Here is a 19,394-nt window from a genome sequence, read left to right as displayed (position 1 = left end):
GGTATTTGTTTTAGTGGGAAGGTACGTATAACCCAGGGCCGTGGTACCTTCCTTATTTCTTCCAGGGGTTGGTACCGGAACCGAAAAGTACCGGTACCGGAAGTCTTTGCATTTATAATAAGCGCTTCATTTGGAACCGATACCGGTACCCTTATTATTAGTGCCAAAGAACCGGTATTTTTCGGTTCTCTCTCTCTCTTGTAGGTAGAATAGACACGTTAAAATCAAAAACAGTAAGAGGGTTGAAGAGTGTACGAGGAAAGAAATAGATAATGTACAAACCGAAGAAAAACGGAACCGGAACCAAAACCGAAAATTACTGAAGCGACAGATCCGGAACCGAAACCTATATTTCATATGGGTTCCAACCCCTGATTTCTTTACGACTTGTTTACTCCTACTCCTTCACTCGTCCTCCCTTGAGTCGTCATTCTCACATCTCTCACACCCACTCCGCCTCGTTTCCGTTCACGTATGTACCTGGTGACCCAATAAGACTGTTCCTCGGCCATATTTCGAGAACCGTCCGTCGTATGAAAATTATTGGGTAAATCGGCCATGAAGAATCGCTGGAAAATATTTTCAAGTTCTAAAAATGACCAACAGAGGGCGTAACTGCCATCTTAAATTTTAAAATTGCATTTTCTTTCAATTTCGCATAATAACATAACATTATTTTTTCGTATTTTTAAAGAGAACCAGTTTATCTATCATTTTCGTAAAAACAAAACTCAGTTATTTCAAAAACAAAGATGGTGTGGGGCGTTCAATTGTTTTTGCAATAACCTCCTTTAACTTCTTAACCGTTTGGCCGATTTTAACAAATTTGGTATAGTTGAAAAGAGCATCCTTTGGGCAATGGGAATCAACCAAAATATAGTCAATTTAGTTGAATCCTTCTCCGCTAGGGGGTTAGTTTTGACACTATAACCCAAAATCCTAAAAAAATCAAAAAAATTAAAATTGAATGATATGACTTTTTCTTTATGAAAAAGTGGCCAAATAACATCCAAAGAGGCCAGTGAAAATCGTTTTTCAAAATCTCGTTCCTAACTTCAAATATTGGGAAAATGCCCGCCAATTTAAAAAAAATGGTTAAGTGGCTCTTCTACGGACTCGTATTTAGTAATTAAAGTCGTAATTTCCTACTTTAAGTCAATAATTTCGAATTTAATTTAAGTATACGTAGAGGAAATTTGGTGTTCAGGTCGCCAATTTAAAAAAATGGTTAAGTGGCTGTTCTACGCACTCGTATTTAGTAATTAAAGAAGGAATTTCCTACTTTAAGTCAATAATTTCTAATTTAATTTGAAATTACTGAGTGTACGTAAAGGAATTAATGTGTTCAGGTTGCCAATTTAAAAAAAATGGTTAAGTGGCTCTTCTACGAACTCGTATTTAGTAATTAAAGCCGTAATTTCCTACTTTAAGTCAATAATTTCTAATTTAATTTGAAATTACTGAGTGTACGTACAGGAATTAATGTGTTCAGGTCGCCAATTAAAAAAAAATTGTTAAGTGGCTCTTCTACGTAATCGTATTTAGTAATTAAAGCCGTAATTTCCTACTTTAAGTCAATAATTTCGAATTTAATTTAAAATTACTGAGTATACGTAGAGGAAATTTGGTGTTCAGGTCGCCAATTTAAAAAAAGGGTTAAGTGGCTGTTCTACGCACTCGTATTTAGTAATTAAAGCCGTAATTTCCTACTTTAAGTCAATAATTTCGAATTTAATTTGAAATTCCTGAGTGTACGACTGTACGTACAGGAATTAATGTGTTCAGGTCGCCAATTAAAAAAAATTGTTAAGTGGCTCTTCTACGCACTCGTATTTAGTAATTAAAGCCGTAATTTCCTACTTTAAGTCAATAATTTCTAATTTAATTTGAAATTACTGAGTGTACGTACAGGAATTAATGTGTTCAGGTCGCCAATTAAAAAAAAATTGTTAAGTGGCTCTTCTACGTAAACGTATTTAGTAATTAAAGCCGTAATTTCCTACTTTAAGTCAATAATTTCTAATTTAGTTTGGAATTACTGAGTATACGTACGGGAAATTTAATGTGTTAAGGTCGCCAATTAAAAAAATGGTTAAGTAGCTCTTCTACGCACTCGTATTTAGGAATTAAAGCCGGAATTTCCTATTTTAAGTCAGTAATTTCTAATTTAATTTGGAATTACTGACTCACCTCTGGTACTTTGGAGCATTGGAGAGAAAAAAAGTTGTAAGTAATACCTATATTTTTAGACATTGTGACCGGGTGACCCAATAAGACTGTTCCTCGGCCATATCTCGAGAACCGTTCGTCATATGACTTTGGGGTAAAACAAAATTATTGGGTAAATCGGTCATGAAGAATCGCTGAAAAATATTTTCAAGTTCTTAAAATGACCACCAGAGGGCGTAACTGCCATCTTAAATTTTAAAATTGCATTTTCTTTAAATTTCGTATAATAAACTAAACATTCTTTTTTCACATTTTTGAAGAGAACCAATTTATCTATCATTTTCGTAAAAACAAAAACTCAGTTATTTCAAAAACAAAGATGGTGTGGGGCGTTCAATTGATTTTGCAATAACCGTTTTTAACAAATTTGGTATGGTCGAAAAGAGCATTCCTTGACGAGAATCAACAAAAATATAGTTAATTTAGTTGAATCCTTCTCCGCCAGGGGGCTAGTTTTGACACTATGACCCAAAATACTAAAAAAATCAAAAAAATCAAATGGAATGATATGAATAACATCCAAAGAGGCCAGTGAAAACCGTTTTTCAAAATCTCGTTCCTAACCTCAAATATTGGGAAAATGAGATTAATTAATTAATTAATACTCATGATTAAATTGTATCTTATTTGACGTATTTCCGGTATTTGTCGATGGCGCGAAAGAAAAGCACCCTACACTTTTAGGTAGGTCTTGGAAAATTAAACAAATGAAACACGATGCCTTATAAAATAATAACAGCCGTAATTTGTAAATTGTTCTGCTGTGTTTACATTCAGAAAGTGCAGTTTTTTGAATTTGTAATCTTTTCTAAAATGCCGATTTCTAACCGAGAAGCATTTAATATGCTGGCGATATATTTTAAGTATTTTCAAAATGCGATCATCGCTGCCCACATCTTCTATTTGCGTTATCCGAATCGACCACGAACCATCGCCGCCAGCATATAAATACTTCTTGGTTAGAAATCGGCATTTTAGAAAAGATTGCAAATTCAAAAAACTGCACTTTTTGAATGTAAACACAGCAGAATAATTTACAAATTACGGCTGTTAATATTTTATAATGTATCGTGTTTCATTTGTTTAATTTTCCAAGGCCTACATCAAGTGTAGGGTCCTTTTCCAAACAATCTTTCGCGTCATCGACAAATACCGGAAATACGTCAAATAAGATACAATTCAAGCATTTTTATTTATTAATTAATTAAGCTAATTTTCCGAATATTTGAGGTTGGGAACGAGATTTTGAAAAACGGTTTTCACTGGCCTCTTTGGGTGTTATTTGACTACTTTTTCATAAAGAAAAAGTCGTATCATTCCATTTGATTTTTTTAGGATTTTAGATCATAGTGTCAAAACTAGCCCCCTGGCGGAGAAGGATTCAACTAAATTAACTATATTTTTGTTGATTCTCGTCAAGGAATGCTCTTTTCGACCATACCAAATTTGTTAAAAACGGTTAAGAAGTTAAAGCAGTTATTATGTTATCAAAAATCTCTAAACCTTCCCCATATAGTTTTATTCGTTGAAGTTTTTTAAAAATAACAGCGACTATAGTTTCGGCGTACTGCCATCATCAGGCGATGTGAAAGTTAACAGGAAAACGGTAAATTACAAACGTTGAAGACGGATAAGACGAACATGTTGTTTTTTTTAATTATAAACTGGCCGAAGCCAAGTGAAGAACCTGAAGGGTGGTTAAAACGGAAAGGTTGTCCTAAGTTTCAAGACGAATTAATTATCAAGCCTTGTTAAGACAACCAACCGGGGGGTTGAATTTTTACATTAAAGTTTAATGTAAAAATTCAACCCCCCGGTTGGTTGTCTTAACAAGGCTTGATAATTAATTCGTCTTGAAACTTAGGACAACCTTTCCGTTTTAACCACCCTTCAGGTTTTTCACTTGGCTTCGGCCAGTTAATAATTAAAAAAAACAACATGTTCGTCTTATCCGTCTTCAACGTTTGTAATTTACCGTTTTCCTGTTAACTTTCACATCGCCTGATGATGGCAGTACGCCGAAACTATAGTCGCTGTTATTTTTAAAAACTTCAACGAATACTATATGGGGAAGGTTTAGAGATTTTTGATAACATAATATATTTCAACCCCCATTTCGAGGAACGATGGATCCAACTCAAAAAAAAAAAAGTTAAAGCAGGTTATTGCAAAAACAATTGAACGCCCCACACCATCTTTGTTTTTGAAATAACTGAGTTTTTGTTTTTACGAAAATGATAGATAAATTGGTTCTCTTCAAAAATGTGAAAAAAGAATGTTTAGTTTATTATGCGAAATTTAAAGAAAATGCAATTTTAAAATTTAAGATGGCAGTTACGCCCTCTGGTGGCCATTTTAAGAACTTGAAAATATTTTCCAGCGATTCTAATAACCGATAATTTTTTTACCCCTAAGTCATACGACGAACGGTTCCCGAGATATGGCCGAGGAACAGAGTCTTATTGGGTCACCCTGTAACAACAACATAAATTCAATTATGTAGGTACCCCAGATAGGTGAATTGCGTTAAAAAGATAATAGACATACATTTTTGCAAATCAAAGTTCAATTAGACACAAAACGAAGGGGTAATAATTAGATGCATGATTGAATTTTCCTTAGAAGCCAGCCTTTCTACTTCATGGAGGTTTTAACATTCACTTGGTAAGTAAAACGTTCTCACCAAGTCACGCTTAACAACAATGACAGAACTGTTATCTAAAGAGCCCTTGAGATAATCAAAAAAAGAATGGGCGAGCACTTGAAATCACTTTTCGTTCGTCCACGGTCATGGCTGCACTTACAAGCCTTCTGGTGTTGCTTCTTCTCGCCAAACTTTCGAGTAAGTTCCGATCCGCTTATGTTACGGCGTGAACCGCTTCTCCGCAGGCCCCTTGCAGTACATTCCGGCGAACAAAATCATCGAAGTCGTGCAGGAAGGAGAGTACACGTTTGGGGTTCAAGAAGAACTGGAGGATCCATTGATCGAAACGTGCTACTATGAGGCCGACACCGGCCAGAAGGGCGTTTTCGACATACAGCCTCCGTCCAGACGCTCGCTGGATCAGAGAGCGGAGATATTCAACATAATCACCACGCTCGGTATTAAGGGACTGTGCCAGATACAGGTGATGAAAGTCGACGATAAGGGGCCGAACAAGTGGATGCTTACCCCGGCGTACTTTGACGAGGAACAGAACGAAATTAAGATGGATACCATTGAGTTTTCGGTTCGCTTTTATTGTAAGTGGAATTTTTAAGGGCGGAAAGTCCATTCTCGTTGTAGATAAAACCGGCATTCTGAGATCGGTTGTGACCATTTTGGATGGAAGCGGCTTCTTCAACCATTTGATTACGCCCGAAGGCGTGGAGCTAGAGAGTTGCGAGCTGAAGGTAAACGACATGGTGATACCCTTGGATCTGCAAGGTGCGGATACCGTGAAGGGTGCAGATATCACGAAGAACATTCAGGCGTTGGGGCACGGCCTGTGCGGATTTAAATACACTAACGGCCTCTATGATGAGGTGAACAAGCTGATGTGGACCTTAACCGCGAAGAGCAAGAAGGGGAGGTACTATCGTAACGAGTTTAAAACAAGGGTCAACAGTAAGTTTGCGCTTTGAGTTTTGAGGGTGCTCAACAATTGATTGCAGTCGACAGCGGTTTGCACCACCAAACTAGGTACGTGGTTTTGGGAACCGCCGTGACCATCCGCTGCGGCGTCCCAATAACTCAACCGTTTTGCGCGCTCTACAACCCGCAAAATCAAATGATAATAACCGAAGATTGCAAGTACAGCATCAGCTCGTTTGCGTTCCACCACCTTGGAACGTGGAAGTGTTACAGCGGCAGCGATGACGCTCTCGAAACTGCGGAGTATACGGTCACGTACCAAGCGAGGGACGACCTAACCGTTCTACCGATAGTAGAAGAGACGACAAATGCACTGCGAGTGGGTTGTAGAGTTATAGGCGGGAGCGGTAGCCTCTCAAAGTGCACCCTCACGGCACCGAACCGAAGACCTTTCAATGTAAGGTTGGGAACCGCAACCGATCGCTACCTGACGCTCGGCACCGATTTCAACAAGGGCGTTTGCGTCATAGAGGTCGGGAAGTTTTACCTACCGCTCAAAGCACGTTAACGCCCTCGCTGTTTCAGATCCAAAAACCTCTGCTAAGCTTCGAACACGGCTATTGGAGTTGCAATATGATCGGTCCGAACAGGATTAAATACGGGGGAACGTACTTAAAAGTGGGCAGGGCAAAACGTGAGTACTCAAATTTCATTGGACATCACGTACTGCCCTGCGATGACCCGAGAACAAACTTAAGTCAGGCATTAAAAAAAATGCGTGTCTAAGTCGCTCATTAAGTAAAAAAGTTCAAGTTTCATTAGAAAATTCCAAACAGTTCGTGCGAAAAATGAGTTGTCGGAAATCGACTGCGATTTTTGAATATATTTTTACCCTGTAAAATCCAAAACAGTAGCAATCGTCAAGGCTCAGAACGCTAGAAGAAAGTCACAAACAAACCATCGATTGTCTTCCAACAAAAAACTGCTCGCGAATTTGCAAAAAGTCAGAAATACACCCTATCAACCTATACATTGTTAAAAACAATAATTGATAACAACCCAGTCGAAGACGAGCTGAGCACAACCGAGGACACAAACCTCGGCATCAGAGTGAAGATGTTTGCTATGGTAACTTTTCTTAAGCTGAACTTCTACTCTGCCTAGGTTTGTGTCTCTAAATTTATAATTTTTGAGCCTATACTGTCAAAAATCGTAATTTCAGAGACATTGCCGAGCGAGCCGAAGGCGAGTTCGGCACAAACCTAGGCAAAAATGACGTTCAGCCTAAGAAGTAACCCTAACAAATCTAAACTTTGTTAAAATTGATGGCAATCGTGCCGAACACGAGTCGAACCTAACCTAGGGCACAACCCTTGGCAGAGTTTGGTATGGTAACTTTTCTTAAGCGGAACTTTTACTCTGCCTAGGTTTGTGCCGAACAAGCCTACGGCTCGCTCGGCAATGTCTCTAAATTTATCATTTTTAAACAAACCTAGTTTACCTATGCTGTCAAAAATCATAATCCCAGAGCCATTGCCGAGCGAGCCGAAGGCGAGTTTGGCACAACCCTAGGCAGAGATGAAACTCAGCCTAAGAAGTAACCCTAACAAATCTAAACTTGGTTAAAATTGATGGCAATCGTGTCGAACACGAGTCGAACACAACCGAGGGCACAACCCTAGGCAGAGTTTGGTATGGTAACTTTTCTTAAGCGGAACTTTTACTCTGCCTAGGTTTGTGCCGAACTCGCCTACGGCTCGCTAGCCAATGTCTCTAAGTGTACCATTTTTAAGCAAACCTAGTTTGCCTATGCTATCAAAAATTGTAATTCCAGAGGCATTTCCGAGCGAGCCGAAGGCAAGTTCGGAACAAACCTAGGCAAAGATGAAGTTCAGCCTAAGAAGTAACCCTAACAAATCTAAACTTTGTTAAAATTGATGGCAATCGTGCCGAACACGAGTCGAACCTAACCTAGGGCACAACCCTTGGCAGAGTTTGGTATGGTAACTTTTCTTAAGCGGAACTTTTACTCTGCCTAGGTTTGTGCCGAACTCGCCTACGGCTCGCTCGGCAATGTCTCTAAATGTATCATTTTTATGCAAATCTAGTTTGCCTATGCTATCAAAAATCGTAATTCCAAAGGCATTTCCGAGCGAGCCGAAGGCAAGTTCGGAACAAACCTAGGCAAAGATGAAGTTCAGCCTAAGAAGTAACCCTAACAAATCTAAACTTTGTTGAAATTGATGGCAGTCGTACCAAACACGAGTCGAACACAACCGAGGGCACAACCCTTGGCAGAGTTTAATATATTAACTTTTCTTAAGCTGAACTTCTACTCTGCCTAGGTTTGTGCCGAACTCGCCTACGGCTCGCTCGGCAATGTCTGTAAATTTATCATTAAGCAAACCTAGTTTACCTATTATGTCAAAAACCGTAATTCCAGAGGCATTGCCGAGCGAGCCGAAGGCAATGTCTCAAAATATATAATTTTTGGGCCTATACTGTCAAAAATCGTAATTTCAGAGACATTGCCGAGCGAGCCGTAGGCGAGTTCGGCACAAACCTAGGCAGAGTAAAAGTTCCGCTTAAGAAAAGTTACCATACCAAACTCTGCCAAGGGTCGTGCCCTAGGTTAGGTTCAACTCGTGTTCGGCACGATTGCCATCAATTTTAACAAAGTTTAGATTTGTTAGGGTTACTTCTTAGGCTGAACGTCATTTTTGCCAAGGTTTGTGCCGAACTCGCCTTCGGCTCGCTCGGCAATGTCTCTGAAATTACGATTTTTGACAGTATAGGCTCAAAAATGATAAATTTAGAGACATTGCCGAGCGAGCCGGAGGCGAGTTCGGCACAAACCTTGGCAAAAATGACGTTCAGCCTAAGAAGTTACCCTAACAAATCTAAACTTTGTTAAAATTGATGGCAATCGTGCCGAACACGAGTCGAACCTAACCTAGGGCACAACCCTTGGCAGAGTTTGGTATGGTAACTTTTCTTAAGCGGAACTTTTACTCTGCCTGGGTTTGTGCCGAACTCGCCTACGGCTCGCTCGGCAATGTCTCTAAATTTATCATTTTTGAGCCTATACTGTCAAAAATCGTAATTTCAGAGACATTGCCGAGCGAGCCGAAGGCGAGTTCGGCACAAACCTTGGCAAAAATGACGTTCAGCCTAAGAAGTTACCCTAACAAATCTAAACTTTGTTAAAATTGATGGCAATCGTGCCGAACACGAGTTGAACCTAACCTAGGGCACGACCCTTGGCAGAGTTTGGTATGGTAACTTTTCTTAAGCGGAACTTTTACTCTGCCTAGGTTTGTGCCGAACTCGCCTACGGCTCGCTCGGCAATGTCTCTAAATGTATCATTTTTAAGCAAATTTAGTTTGTCTATGCTATCAAAAATCGTAATTCCAGAGGCATTGCCGAGCGAGCCGAAGGCAAGTTCGGAACAAACCTAGGCAAAGAATGAAGTAACCCTAACAAATCTAAACTTTGTTGAAATTGATGGCAATCGTACCAAACACGAGTCGAACCTAACCTAGGGCACATCCCTTGGCACAGTTTGGCATGGTAACTTTTCTTAAGCCGAACTTTTACTCTGCCTAGGTTTGTGCCGAATTCGCCTACGGCTCGCTCGGCAATGTCTCTAAATTTATCATTTTTGAGCCTATACTGTCAAAAATCGTAATTTCAGAGACATTGCCGAGCGATCCGAAGGCGAGTTCGGCACAAACCTAGGCAAAAATGACGTTCAGCCTAAGAAGTAACCCTAACAAATCTAAACTTTGTTAAAATTGATGGCAATCGTGCCGAACACGAGTCGAACCTAACCTAGGGCACAACCCTTGGCAGAGTTTGGTATGGTAACTTTTCTTAAGCGGAACTTTTACTCTGCCTAGGTTTGTGCCGAACAAGCCTACGGCTCGCTCGGCAATGTCTCTAAATTTATCATTTTTAAACAAACCTAGTTTACCTATGCTGTCAAAAATCATAATCCCAGAGCCATTGCCGAGCGAGCCGAAGGCGAGTTTGGCACAACCCTAGGCAGAGATGAAACTCAGCCTAAGAAGTAACCCTAACAAATCTAAACTTGGTTAAAATTGATGGCAATCGTGTCGAACACGAGTCGAACACAACCGAGGGCACAACCCTAGGCAGAGTTGTATGGTAACTTCGTCTACTCTACCTAGGAAACACATGAATTTCTTATCGTTTTTAAGAAAATTGGTAATTACCTACACGGCTGTCACTTCTACAGGGTGTCCACAGGGTCGATAAGTTACTATTTCGCGTTTAATCTTGACAAAAATTGATGATTTTTAGTTGACGTTTAGGCAAAAATTAGTAATTACAGATGTCACTTCTACAGGGTGTTCGTAAGGTCTATAAACACTCATTTTCCGATTTTTAAGTGTTTTTGAGGCATTTTCGGGAGAATCGAAAGGAAATCGCGCTTGATTTACGAGATAAAAGCGGATGATATGAATTATCATTTTAAGGAAAATTGGTAATTGTATTAGTGCCGATTGTACAGGGTGTTTATCTGCTCATGAGTCAATAAACTCTCACTTGTCTATTTTAGGCTTTTTTCTGCAAAATCGGACGTTGGGTTTGATTTTGACGAAACATATGATTTCACGTATTTCACATATACAGGACGTTCATAAAGTCAATGAACACCCACTTTTCGCTTTTTAAGAGGATTTGGGGCATTTTCTGGAAAATCCAAAGGAAGTAGCATAAGATTTTGAGAAAAACATATGATATTAATTAACATTTTGAGGGCAATTAGTCTACTGTCGCTTGTACAGGGTGTTCATATAGAGTCAATATCCAGAAAAAACAAAAGAACTCGGCTATTTTGTCAAAAACAGGCGATTTTAGTTAGTGTTTTTGAAAAAAATAGTAATTACCCGGATGCCACTCCTACAGGGTGTTCATAAGGTTAATATAAACACACATCATCCGATTTTTAAGGGTTTTCCGGAGCATCCAACAGCACTACTCCTTGATTTTGACAAAAACGGATGATAATAATTAGCATTTTTAGGAGTCGCTTGTAAGGGCTGTTCATTTTTAGAGTTTTTTGAGGCATTTTCCGCAAAATCCTAAGGACTTTGGTTGCTTCATTAGTGTCGCTTGTACAGGATGTTCAATAATTGTTCATAGAGTCCATAAACACCCATTTTCCCATTGTAGAGAATTTTTGGGACATTTTGCGCAAAATCGTAAGGACTTTGCGCTTGATTTTGACGAAAATATATGATATTAAATAAAATCTTCCGATGTATTTTCTACAGGGTGTTCATAAAATCAATGAACTCACTTTTTCCGATTTTCAATGATTTTAGGGGCATTTTCCTTAGTTTCCAACAGAAATCGCGTTTTAATTTTCACGAAAACGTAGGGCATTAATTAGCATCTTTGAAAAAATGAGTAATTGCATTGATCTCACTTCTACAGGGTGTTCATGGAGTCAATGAACCGATTTTAATAGTTTTTGCATCATTTTCCTGACCATCGAAAGGAAATCGCGTTTGATTTTGACCGAAAAGTAAGGTGACTTTTCATAAGCTAAACTTCTACTATGCCTACGTTTGTGCCGAACTCGCCTTCGGCACGCTCGGCAATGTCTCTAATTTTATCATTTTTAAGCAAATCTAGTTTACAGGTGTTGTCAAAAATTGTAATTCCAAAGGGATTGTCGAGCGAGCCGAAGGCAAGTTCGGCACAATCTTAAGAATAGTAGAGGTTCAGCCTAAAAAATCACTCCAGCAAACCTAGGCTTTGTTAAAAAATGATAATTGCAAAATTGATGGCGATCGTGCCAAATGCGAGCCGAACCCAACCGAGGGCACAGCCCTTGGTAGAGTGGAGAGGTTTGTTATGGTAACTTTTCTTAAGCTAAACTTTATGCCTAGGTTTGTCTCTAAGTTTATCATTTTTAAAAGCAAATCTAGTTTCTAGTTACCCTCACCAAGACCGCTTCTTCGACGTGCAATTGAAATTTATCCTCCAGTTGCTTTCTGCACGGACCGCCAATAGAATCCCCGCTGAGTTACGGCGTGACTTTCTTGTCCCCTATCTTAGAAATGCTGCGAAAATCTGATTTCTCGCTCTTGGCTTAATTTCTATCTTCGGAATCTGCCGAGTGGGCGGTTCAAACTTTCAAAATGCAAAACGCGGCAGCTTCGGCACCGCGTTAAATGCATCTTTCCCACTATTTACACTCATATTTATAGTTACAGTTGAGTATCTATACTTGCATTTTTACCAAACTGTACAATTTTCTGCATTCGGAAGCTAGTTACGTCCTCATCAAATCCTTAAAATCAGTTTTGATTTAGATCCTTGAAATTTTTGATAGTTCGCAAAGCGCAGCACGTGAAATCAGACAAAAGGTGCCATTCTACTAATGCTAATCTTTTTTTTGGCGTTGCATAGCCCCTACCTACACAAAACGCTCAACAGTCGTCACGGAGTTGAATAAGACCCTGACCGTACACTGCGAAGTGCCCTACACCACTGACTATTGCTTTATAATATCGCCCAACGGCACCAAATACACCAACGAAGATGATGTCCGAATCAATTTGGGACAGTGCTCTTTCACAATCCAGCAAACCTACCCCTCGGACAACGGCACCTGGATGTGCACCTACGCGCGCAAAACTGGCATCCCCAACGAAAACATAATCGTCGAAGTGGTGGTCAGCGACATTCTCCGCGCCTATCCTAACATCGAGGTCGACGCCGGCAACAACGCGCAGCTATTGTGCAACACGGTCGGAGTACCGCTCGCCTACTGCCAATTCACGGCGCCCAACGGCACTATCTACCACGTGAGGAAGGAGGACAGCACGACAGAGTACGTATGACTTTCCGGCGGCTCAACCGTTCTTATTTCCGCTCGGCAGCCTTCGCTACTACGGGAAAGGTCTGGAGCGCGGGGAGTGCGGCATTTCGCTAATCAAGGCCAGAACCGAGGACAGCGGTCCGTGGCGCTGCGCCGTCGCGCTCATCCGCGACGAGAAACGTACGGAAATCGCCGCCAACGTGATGCTGACCGTCGTCCCGCCTTCAGGTGAGATTGGACCGAAATCTCATTTTCTAAACGGCAGTTTTTAGAGATTAACGTCGCCGGTTTGGGGATAGGGGTCGCCGTTGCTCTGCTTGTGGTCACGGGCGGCGTCGGCTTTCTAGTGTACCTCAGGTGGAGGCGGAGGCGACACCAGGTGATTGAACTCGGCGAAGATATAGAAATGCGAAGCGACACGATTAGTAATTCAAGCTCGGAGAGTCGACATTAAGTTTTTATCTTTTCTTTTATTACATTGTCTATCGATACCGATTGTTCTATTGATAAAGTTTGAAAGTCAAGTGTACTCTCCTTGAGTGGATGACAATGAAAGATTTATACGCATCGGTAAAATGCAGTCAAGGACAAATGTACCTAAAACAGGATGCAGAAGAAGGGGTTTCTAAAACTGCGGGGGCCTCATTCACTGGGGACTAGTACCAGTAAAGCGAAGCGCTTTCTGGATTCGCCCCTAGGTACCGCTTGAACACTTACTCCTTAGCAGCTTTGAAAGGTTTTTAAGAAACTGTAAGAGCTTTTAATACTCTTGCGAGTGTACAGGGCCTCCCAAGTGCGCTCACAGGCCTTTGTAAGTTTGTAAAAGTTGGCAACAGGGTCCAAAAGCCCTTCCAAAGGCTTCAGATGCCATCTAAAAAATCTCAAAGCGTTGGAGAGGCTTAGAGAGTATACGGTTTTTAAAAGTCTTCGTAATTCATTAAAAGTGACATGTGTTTAAGAGACTTAACGGCTCTTTGGCAGTACTTAAAGAGTCTCCGCAAGCTTTATTTCAGCTTCACAGCTGATCAAGAGCTTGTAATGCAGTAAATGCAAAAGTAATTTAAATCTCCACGGGAACGGTTACAAAAGTGATCAGTTATATACGATAAATAGCTTGCTTGTACTGTCAGCGGTTGACATACGTACAACGCATAGGCCCAGCGTATACGATTGTAGTCTTGAAGTATCCGGTTGAGTGCACTTATATACAGTGTGTTCATTGGGTCTGGTAAATGTCATGGCGCCAAACGAGTGCTTCGTTACACAGCCTCTTCTCTCTCTCGTTTCTTGTACGCCTATCCAGTACGCACAAATACACAATAATTTAGCCCTGGACAGGCGCTTATTGCCAGTTGCACACCTTTCGTGAAGGTAGGGGAAACAGCTGGAGGAAGTAAGCTAAAGCTTCTAGAACGTTCGAAGATTACAATTTTCAAAAACGCCAGTCTCTTGTTTAATAAAGACGACAGATTTCTCTGCAATTGAAGAGAAACCACAGTTTTTGGATGCAGTAAAAAAATAAAACCTATCACTCCACCACTGGAAGTGAGACGTGACCAACCTGCAGTAGACACTTCCCGGTACTTGAGATACAGTCAGAGCCCCAGAACAAAAAACTTAGAAGGGAAACGTAAACGGGAACAACTGAGTACAAATATAATTAGTTTGGAGAACATTCAATAGATGGCGCATAGTTAGCGTTCGTGTTAAAGTTACTAAATCTAGTGACTTTAGTGCGTGTGCGCCATTATGACAGTTGAATTTTGAATTTTGATTGACGGCTTATTGTACTTTAAGTATAATTACTATTCATTATTACAATGAATTATGCATATACAAGTCGAGAACGTAAATGTTGTGTGACAAATTGTGAAGACGTTTCCCAAAAATGGAGCCCGAAGTTTTTAAGAATTGGTTTAGAATATAATGTGGAAGAAATTTACACAACAGTTTTTGGTTTGTGAACGTCATTTTTCTGGCTGCCCTTTAGAACCTGGAACACGAAGAGATTTAAAGCGTGTGGCAGTTCGCACATTATATTTAGCAGGTAACACTAATTGAATTGTAATAAATTGCTACATGTTTTGTTTTTAGAGCGATCTCGAGAGCATCATACAGTAGAGTTCCATGACGTTGATCTTGTATCTTGTATAATCATATTAAATTAAATATAACTCCTTGATTGGATTAATTGGAGTTGTTACTTATAAAACAAGTACCCTGTACTCTTTGAAGGCCCTGACTGGTGAGGTGCATCCGCATTAAACTGAATTCATTTGGATCCCTAACAAACAAAATTGGACTTCACTGGCTGGATTCATTTACCTTTTAGGTTTCAGCTAGTCAAATCCAATGTTATTGTTACAGATCCGGAGAAATTAGTATAATGCGGACGTAGCTTACATTTTAATATTTAAATTTGGCGCCATTCACGCAAAAGCTGCTGAGAACATACACGAGATGGCGCGTCATTTTTACATTACATTACAGTTTCCATTCTAAGTTTGTTGTTCTATGGTCAGAGCATTTTACGTCTGGAGCTAGTTAGTGGATACAAAAAATTGTAAATGGACGGAAATGATGTACCACTGATTAAAATCGAACCAAAACAAGAAGAAGAAATAAATTCCGGTCTTCAAGATAACATTTTGGTAAGCAACGAAGCGTTGGTTACAATAAAGGAAGAAAGTACCAATACTGCACAGTGCTCCAAATCGCTCAATAATGAAGTACAACAAACTGATTGTGAATGGAACATTAAAACTGATATTTCTGATTTTCAATGTGACTTTGGTCAATACACAACAAATAATTCTAAAGACCTTAAATGTGCTAATTGTGATTACAAGACAAGTAACAAATACTACTTTAAACGACACCTGTTAAATCATAACGATTCTAAAGCTTTTAAATGTGCTCACTGTGATTATGGAACAAATAATAAACAATGTCTTAAATCACACCTTTTGAAACATACCAATCCTAAAGTTTTTAAATGTGCTCATTGTGATTATGGAACAAATAATAAACAATGTGTTAAATCACATCTTTTAAAACATACCACCAATTCTAAAAGTTTTAAATGTGCTAATTGTGATTATGAAACAAATTACAAAACCAGCTTTAAACAACACCTTTTAAATCATACCGATTCGAAACATTTAAAATGTGCTAATTGTGATTACGAGACAAATTACAAAAGCAATTTTACACGACACCTTTTAAATCATACCGATTCTAAAGATTTTAAATGTGCTAAATGTAACTACGAGACAAGTAACAAATATCACTTTCAACGACACTTTTCAAACCATACCGATTCTAAGGATTTTAAATGTGCTCATTGTGATTATGGCACAAATAATAAGCAATACCTTAAATCACACCTTTTAAAACATACAGATTCGAAAGATTTAAAATGTGCTCATTGTGATTATGAAACGAATAATAAACAATGTTTTAAATCACACCTTTTAAAACATACAGATTCTCAAGAATTTAAGTGTGTTAATTGTGAGTACAAGACAAATGTTAAAGTCTATTTTAAACGACACCTTTTAAGACACACAAACCCTTGTAACATTTCTTATTAAGTATTAATTCTGTAATATGTGGCATTGTGACTTATGTAATAACATTTGAAATGTTGTCTAAATGATTCTTTTTATTGTAGACAGCCATTTCATAATTTATTTGCGTCGTTAAGAGGAGTAAAAGGTACATGAATTGTAGGATATGCGTATGGGAGCTAACATACAAGTAATCTATTTTTTCTCTCGCTCTAAGACCTTAAGATTTTTTTTTTAATTTTTAATTTCGGCATTTGCTTAGTTGTGGAACTCATGTCATCATTAAGATAAGTTGTCATTTATAAATTTTTCATTCGCGCAAAAAAAAATAATAAATGCCACTGTCGGCCCACTATTCGTCACCGAAAATGACTGCAGCAGTTCACAGAAACTAGGTTTCCAAACAAAATTTATTTTTACAAACAATTATTAAATCTCAAGCTCGGCTTGCCTAAATTATACGAGACTCTAAACTTACCGGGTTCGTAAACGCACGTGAAAAATACACATTCATGTTCTTCCAACCCGACAGACGTGTTTTAAAGTCATTGTACAATTTCACCAACCTTTAAGTTAGGCTGTCATTCTTTTTAATTGTGTAGAAAAAAAAGTGAAAAGTGTAAAAATGTTGTCTTGAATACAAGATTACGGAGTAGAAAAAGAATAAAAATGATAAAAACATCTTGATTTAATTATTTACGTTGGTTGATGGTAGTTGGTACTACTGAGTTGATGTAAAAATTTCCAGAAAAATAGAACTAATCCGACAAGAAATTGATCAAGTTATTGCATCCAATTTTGTGTTTACCTTGTCAAAGCGACTTGAGCAAGAAATTGATCCATTTTTTGTTGATGTAAAACCAGCTTTAAGAGGATTTGCGTGCCAGTGCTAACGTATGAGAATGAAGGAACTGCGTAGGTACGTTTTTCGTACCACAATTTAAGCAAACGCTCATCGTAGTTAGGCGTTCCCCGACTAAGTAACACCAGAGCAGGGATATTTGGAATATTGATACGCCACTGGAGTTAGAAAAGCTTCTACTTGAGCCACAGAAAGAACAAAAGCTTATCTACTTGGTCCAAAGCAGAGATAGACACATCTATATCTCTGGTTCAAAGCTATAAATAGACTAATGGTAAGAAATCGTTCCAATAATTCCAATATTGATTTTTATAAACAAAAATTCTAACAAATATTTTGATAACGTTGTTGATGCTAGATATGGACGGAAATGATGTCATTAAAATCGAACCAAAACAAGAAGAAGAAATCCATTTAGATCTCCAAAAAAATTGTTTAGTAAGTAACGAAGCATTGGTTACAATAAAGGAGGAGGTTACCATCACTGCACAGTGCTCTAAATCGCTCGATAATAAAGAAATACAACAAACTGATTGTGGATGGAATGTCAATACTGAAATATCCAATGATTTTGAATGTGACTTGGATCAACACACAAGAAACACTAAGCTGCAACCTAAACAACATATTTCAAAAAATACTATTTTAAAAGAGTTTACCTGTGTTAATTGCGATTATCGAACAAAGAAAAAACAACTGCTTCAACAGCACATTTTAAATCACAAACATAATGCGCTACAATGTGCTGATTGTGATTACAAGACAAATCGGAAAAACAACTTCAAACGACACCTTTTAACACATAAAGATTCTAAAGATTTTAAATGTGGTAATTGTCATTATCAGACAAATTACAAATACTGTTATAAACAGCACCTTTTAAAACATCTAGATTCTAAAGATTTTAATTGTGCTCATTGTGATTACACGACAAACAGTAAAAGATACTTAAAACCACATCTTCTAAAACATAAAGATTCTAAACATTTTAAATGTGATAGTTGTGATTATGAGACAAATTACCAAAGCAACCTTACACGACACCTATTAAGTCATACCGATTCTAAGGATTTAAAATGTGCTAAATGTAATTATGAGACCAGTAACAAACACCACTTTAAACGGCACTTTTTAAATCATACCGACTCTAAAGATTTTAATTGTGCTCATTGTGATTATGGAACAAATATTAAACAATATCTTAAATCTCACCTTTTTAAACATACCGTGTCTAAAGCTTTAAAATGTGCCCATTGTGATTATGAAACTAATAATAAAGAATCTCTTAAATCACACCTTTTAAAACATGCCGCTATTAAAGATTTTAATTGTACTAATTGTGATTACAAGACAAACTGCAAAAAAAACTTTACTCAGCACCTTTTAAAACATATCGATTATAAACATTTTAAATGTGCTGATTGTCATTACGAGACAAATTACAAAAGCAACTTTAAGCAACATCGTTTAATTCATACCGATTCTAAAGATTTTAAATGTGCCCATTGTGATTATGGAACAAATATTAAACAGTATCTTAAATCTCACCTATTAAAACATACCGATTCTAAAGATTTTAAATGTGCCGATTGCGATTATGGAACAAATAATAAACAACGTCTTAAATCGCACCTTTTGAAACATACCGGCTCTAAAGATTTTAAATGTACCAATTGTGATTACAAGACAAATTACAAAAACAACTTTACACGACACCTTTTACAACATAGGTACTGATTCAAATGTGTTTTTCTCAGATATTTTCATTTGTAAATAAAGATTTCTTTCAAATGAATGATTCCGTAATAACAAAATAATTATATATTACTGAGTGAGTGGTCGACCAGTATGACCCACACAAAAATGTCAGATTTAAAAAAATGGGATTCTCTACTATTCGTCACAGACTATGACTGCAAATGATCGAAAGCAAAAACAGAGGCGAGATAAGAGACGTCCGAAGAGGACCAAATATATATTCTAGTCGCGAAAATTAAAGTGAAACGGAAGGGGAAACATGCTTGAGATGTCCATATCTCTTCGAGTACCCTGTATATTTAATTGTATGCAACCAGTCAAGTACTTGGATATTCTGGGGACATAAGCCACCGCCGCCGCGTTCTGTTAATTGTTTTTGCTGCCTGCCAACGAGACTTCATTTCCAGTTGTTGTTTGGGTCTTTATATATAGTTTACGAACGCTTTATCGGAAACCTTGCATTTCGATATTCAGATAGTTCTGCCTTGTATTGTATATTTTGAGTTAAGCGAAAAACCAAAGGGAACGATGGAGGATAATATAAA

General features: G+C 38.3%; 2 protein-coding genes across 2 annotated transcripts; both read left to right on the top strand.

Annotated features, from left to right (window-relative positions):
- The first annotated feature begins 5,007 nt into the window (after positions 1-5,007).
- LOC116180823 lies at positions 5,008-13,184 on the top strand. The gene is made up of 8 exons (XM_031500960.1): positions 5,008-5,071; positions 5,119-5,472; positions 5,516-5,836; positions 5,884-6,335; positions 6,389-6,497; positions 12,249-12,672; positions 12,722-12,888; positions 12,933-13,184. The coding sequence occupies exons 1-8, from the start codon at positions 5,020-5,022 to the stop codon at positions 13,112-13,114; spliced, it is 2,061 nt and encodes a 686-aa protein (XP_031356820.1). The 5' UTR covers positions 5,008-5,019; the 3' UTR covers positions 13,115-13,184.
- A 4,092-nt stretch (positions 13,185-17,276) lies between these two features.
- LOC116180974 (gastrula zinc finger protein XlCGF46.1-like) lies at positions 17,277-19,038 on the top strand. Its single transcript, XM_031501168.1, has 2 exons — positions 17,277-17,365; positions 17,450-19,038. Exon 2 carries the CDS (start codon positions 17,452-17,454, stop codon positions 18,826-18,828), a length of 1,377 nt encoding a protein of 458 aa, XP_031357028.1. The 5' UTR covers positions 17,277-17,365; positions 17,450-17,451; the 3' UTR covers positions 18,829-19,038.
- Positions 19,039-19,394: the final 356 nt, after the last annotated feature.

Source organism: Photinus pyralis, unplaced genomic scaffold (genome assembly GCF_008802855.1).
Source record: "Photinus pyralis isolate 1611_PpyrPB1 unplaced genomic scaffold, Ppyr1.3 Ppyr1.4_LG9, whole genome shotgun sequence".
NCBI classification, from domain to species: domain Eukaryota; kingdom Metazoa; phylum Arthropoda; class Insecta; order Coleoptera; family Lampyridae; genus Photinus; species Photinus pyralis.
Note: the sequence above shows the minus strand (reverse complement) of the source record. Positions and strands in the feature narration are given on the sequence as shown.